Source organism: Nothobranchius furzeri, chromosome 7 (genome assembly GCF_043380555.1).
Source record: "Nothobranchius furzeri strain GRZ-AD chromosome 7, NfurGRZ-RIMD1, whole genome shotgun sequence".
NCBI classification, from domain to species: domain Eukaryota; kingdom Metazoa; phylum Chordata; class Actinopteri; order Cyprinodontiformes; family Nothobranchiidae; genus Nothobranchius; species Nothobranchius furzeri.
Window position 1 is genome coordinate 49,475,064 of NC_091747.1, and position 5,219 is coordinate 49,480,282.

Below are 5,219 nucleotides of genomic sequence, written 5' to 3' on the forward strand. Positions count from 1 at the left end.
CCCTTGGACTCCGTCCAGCCACAGTCGAGCAGATCATCTGCAGACTGAGCAAAGTCAAAGGTCCCAAATTAAATCTGACACCTTCAATCTCGTCAACATTGCACTTCAAATGTGTCTTTCTCACACTGTCATCTGATCTCAATAATCAGCTTTGTTTGTGTCCTTTAAGCCTTTTATCGCAAAGTTAAGACAAGGATCCAAAAATTTCCACTTCATCTTTTTTTTAATTGTTTTACTTCCCACTCCATGCATCTTCTGTTTCCTGCATGGCCGTCATGGAAACAACACCTTGCCTGAGCTAATTACGATGCAGACTGTATGATGGGATGTGGCGAGGAATTTGGGTCTCCTTTATTGAACGCAACAACGGATTGGAGGCCGGTAATAGAGTCGCACCCTGTTTGACTCGGTTCTGCTTTTGAGAAATCCTTGACATTTATTGGCCCGTCCTTATTCGATCTATAAATCGTTTAATGTCTTCTATGTGCCAGAACACAATCCTGCAGGGGGGGGAGACGTGTTTCCAAGTGTTTCACGGTGAGACTTTGTCTCCTTCGGTTTCCTCGTCTAACTCAGATTACACACCGGAGGGTGCGCCCCGCTTTGGCAATTAAAGGATGGACTTTGGGGCTCTGCTTCAAAACAAAACATTTAACAACACGTTGTATTGCGAATGAGGAATGTGATCGAGCAGCCGTGCCTTTTGCTTCCATTTCCACCAAACTTCTTCATTCCCAAGAGTGACACAATTAACCTTCTTATTATGTTACGGGTCAATTTGACCCGTTCCAGTTTTTGTGTTGACCATAGCGCTGATCATCTTCTATTTTTCTTAATGAAACTTTATGACTTTTTCTTATCTGGGGTCATGAACTGGTATGAGAAATATGGACACTTTGATGTGTCCTGGGAAGTCTTAGCAGTTTTTGTATACAAAAATGATGTTGCGGGTCATTTTGACCCACACAATTTAATGTGAGTAAAAAGCTGTTCAGAACAAAAATAAACATGACTCTTTGATGTGCTATGTTGTGATTGCTTCTGAATATACATTCACACCCAGAGGCCCAGGTGTGTGCACGAGAAACTTTTTCTGCCCTGTTCTTGTAACTGATGTCATGTGATTTCAACACACCAAAAATGAGCTCTAGAAGGTTGACAGCTGAAGAAGCTTTATCTCAGCTTTTTAACTGGGATAGCAATGACAAAGAAGATGTTTCAGAGACAGAGGATTTTTCAGAGGCTGAGGACAATGTTACTGATGATCCAGACTACCAATTTTCTGATGAGGATTCTAAAGAGGAGTCTTCTGTCATAGCTTCATCAAGTGAAAACCAAGGAATGCAGCAATCATCATCTACAGAGGGGGCATGGACATCTAAAGATGGTAAAATAAAATGGTCAACATCACCACACCGAAGTCGAGGCAGACTGTCATCTGCTAATGTCATCAAAATGACACCTGGTCCTACAAGATTTGCAGTCACACGAGTTGATAATATCCATTCAGCATTTCATCTCTTCATACCCTCTCCAATAGAAAAGATTATACTGGACATGACTAACTTGGAGGGGAGGCGTGTATTTCAACAGAAATGGAAGCCCATGGATCTGACTGACTTGCATGCTTATATTGGAATCCTGGTATTAGCTGGAGTATACAGGTCAAAGGGAGAAGCAAATGCAAGTCTATGGAATGAAGAGAATGGAAGGCCGATCTTTCGTGCAACAATGTCTCTTGAGACATTTCACAAGATATCTCGTGTGATCCGATTTGACAACCGTGAAACCAGAGCCAGTCGCTGTGAAAGAGACAAACTTGCTGCAATCAGAGATGTATGGGATAAATGGGTGGAGATTCTACCTTTGTTGTACAACCCTGGTCCCCATGTGACTGTAGATGAGTGCCTTGTTCCATTCAGGGGCCGCTGTCCTTTCCGACAGTATATGCCCAACAAGCCGGCCAAGTATGGCATCAAAATATGGGCAGCTTGTGATGCTAAATCTAGCTATGCATGGAATATGCAGGTGTACACCGGAAAGCTACCTGGAGAGGCATCTGAGAAGAATCAGGGGATGCGTGTGGTGCTGCAGATGAGTGAAGGGCTGCAAGGGCATAACATCACCTGTGACAACTTCTTTACATCCTACTGGCTTGGAGATGAACTTCAGAAAAGAAAGCTCACTATGTTGGGAACAATCAGGAAAAATAAACCAGAACTTCCCAGTGAAATTCTGAAGATGCAGGGAAGACCTCCACATTCCTCAAAATTTGTTTTCACCGAGAAAGCAACAGTTGTTTCATACTGCCCAAAGAAAAACAAAAATGTTCTTGTCATGAGCACAATGCACACAGATGCATCTCTGAGCACAAGAGAAGACAAAAAACCACAAATGATCCTGGACTACAACTCCACCAAAGGAGGAGTAGACAATCTTGACAAAGTCACAGCAACATACAGCTGCCAGCGCAAAACAGCTCGTTGGCCCTTGGTGATTTTCTACAACATTGTGGATGTGTCAGCTTACAGTGCCTTTGTCCTGTGGACTGAAATCAACCAACATTGGAATGTCGGCAAACTGTACCGACGTCGGCTTTTCCTGGAAGAACTGGGAAAAAGTCTTGTCACCCCCGAGATCCAGAGGCGAGCCAGACCAGCTCGATCCCCAGCAGCAGCAGCTCTCATTGAAAACGTCAGGTCTGCATCATCTGACCAATGTACAATGAATCCAGTGGATACAGGTCTGTCCCTCACGATAAGACATTAAAACAAGCACCGTTTGTGAGAAGTGCAAGAAGTGCATTTGCAGAAAGCACACAGTTACACTCTGTCCATCATGTGGACAACACTGAAAATGTTGAACATTGAAAATCTGAGAAAAATAAAAGTGTTTGTAAAGAAGGAAAACTTTTACTAACTAGTTCTTACAAATAGTTCTGGATATTCAAACTTTATTGTGTGTCTGTGTTTTAAATGTTTTTTCTAATGGAAAATAAAGTTCCTGTTTTATTGCAGTTTTTTTTTACAGTTCTAAGTGAATTTAGACAGGGTGGGTCAAAATGACCCGCAACATAACCAATGTGATTTTTTTTCAACATAATACAAGGGTTAAATCAGCTCCAGTGATTGGTGCAGTGGTCAGTGCCAAGTTGGGATCACGCTCCCAGCACGGTTCTGGATCTTCTGCAGGCTTGAGCAGACATCTCGTGTCTGGTTGGTGGCCTGGCCGCGCTGTCGGGATGGCAGCACCTGTCAGAGCTTTGCACATCATGCCAGCATCCCACTAGGAGCTCCTAAACCCAAACAGAAATGACGGCCTTGGGCTGCATAAATGTGGCATCTCTTCTTGCCGCAAAAGCTCCAACCAAGGCGCGTAGCCACAGAGAGCACTGTGGAGATACAGTACGCAATGTGTGTGTGTGTGTGTGTGTGTGTGTGTGTGTGTGTGTGTGTGTGTGTGTGTGTGTGTGTGTGTGTGTGTGTGTGTGTGTGTGTGTGTGTGTGTTCTGTCTCTCTCCATCTCTCGCATGATTTCCCTGACTTGGGCTCCCCAGGGGTTAGTCATCTTGGTCATCAGCTCCACTTGCAGGTCAATTGTAGCAGCAAGTGGTCGGCCAAACAATGCAGGAAAAAAAAAGAAGAACCACCGCCATGCTCACATCACCAGTGCATGACAAGATCAGGCCAGAAAGCTGGCAATAAACAAGCCGATGAGTGGTGTGAGAGCTTCACCCAGGCACTTCAAATGGACGAGAGGGAATGTGTTAAAAACCCAAAGAAACAGAGACCTGCTATAAATATTTGCATCAGGAATGCGGGCCCTTTTTTGTCTTCTTTTATACAAGTCAGTCTCCAGTCCTGCCAGGGTGAATTAACTGGAGAGGTTTGCACACAGGCCCCACAGACTAATGAAGAGGCCTAGGGGATATTTGCAGGGTCACACAAAGGATGCTGAATGAAAATTGGGCATTAAGCAGGATGCCACGGGTGGCTCCGACCGACTCGCTTCCAGGAATAAAAGAATTGCCACACTTTTTTTTCCTTTTATGTTTCATTATTAACACAAAACGGATGATTATTCAAAGACACGCTGCATGTTCAGAGAAACTGTCATCATTCCTCATACCCTGCAGACCCAAAAGAAGACAGATGAGCATTTACTCAGGGCCACAGGTCTTTTCACTGACTCGTAGGACGCTTCAATTTGGAGCCACTTAACTTCTAAAATTGTTGCGGTTGTTTCTAACGACGAGGCGTTTGAGTTTTTTAAGACTACGTCCAATTGTTTTTCAACACATTTGCGCTGGTGTCAAGTATGAATTAATCCCTTGTGAATTTCTCTCTGTGGAAAAAAAGCTCCAGAGCTCCTGTTTCAGGAAGCAGAAGTAAGCCAGAGGAGAGGTGAGGAGAAGATGACAGGATTTGGAGTGGTACCCCCGATCCACACCGGAGGCATCAGCGGTGCGGAACGTTTAGGTTGCGTCAATCCACAACAGAGGAGCTTCTCAGACGTGGAGTAGCTTCTCCGTCATTCTCCTTGCTGGATTTGCAAAATCAAAAAACCCCTTTAGACTTCAAACGTCACGGTTTGTTCTCGCCATCCTCTATCACACCACAAAGAATGAGATCGTGTTTGATATTTATTTATTTATTTATTTTTATTTATTTATAGACTTATATTTTATGAGGATGCTTGAGATGAGCCATCTCGTTTTCGAGCGGGTCCTCTTTCTTTACAATCAACAAAAACGAAAGATAACAGAGTCAATGCACAAACAACCAATCTAGAGTGTTAAAACAAACAAAATACTAAAGTTGTATTGTAATCAAAGAAAAAGACAAAAAATTTCATAAATAAACGAAATAAAATAAAACAAAATAAATTTTAAAAAGCCGTATGGTGTAAGCCACGTATGTAATATATATATATATATTTTTTTTTCTCAAATTAAATATCAAATACACAAATAGTTTATGCAACAAAAGGTGATAATACTAATATTTATACTTAGGGACTGATTGGGTTACTAAACAAAGGAGGCAAAACATTTACAAGTCTGCATCACATGTTCTAAAGCTAAATTACTAAATGAACGAAATGATGAAATTGACCTCAAATCTGCGGGCAATTTATTCCAATCCCATGCAGCTTCAACGCAGAAAGCACATCTCCCTCTATTCTGAACCTTGGAATAACAAAGGAAAGCTGATCAGTGA

At 42.5% G+C, this 5,219-nt stretch overlaps 1 protein-coding gene across 1 annotated transcript; it reads left to right on the forward strand.

Annotated features, from left to right (window-relative positions):
- Window positions 1-1,140: 1,140 nt before the first annotated feature.
- Window positions 1,141-3,040, forward strand: LOC139070711 (piggyBac transposable element-derived protein 4-like). The gene is given in 2 exon segments (XM_070553439.1): window positions 1,141-2,738; window positions 2,740-3,040. Coding segments are annotated over 2 exon segments (1,713 nt in total). The 3' UTR covers window positions 2,855-3,040.
- Window positions 3,041-5,219: the final 2,179 nt, after the last annotated feature.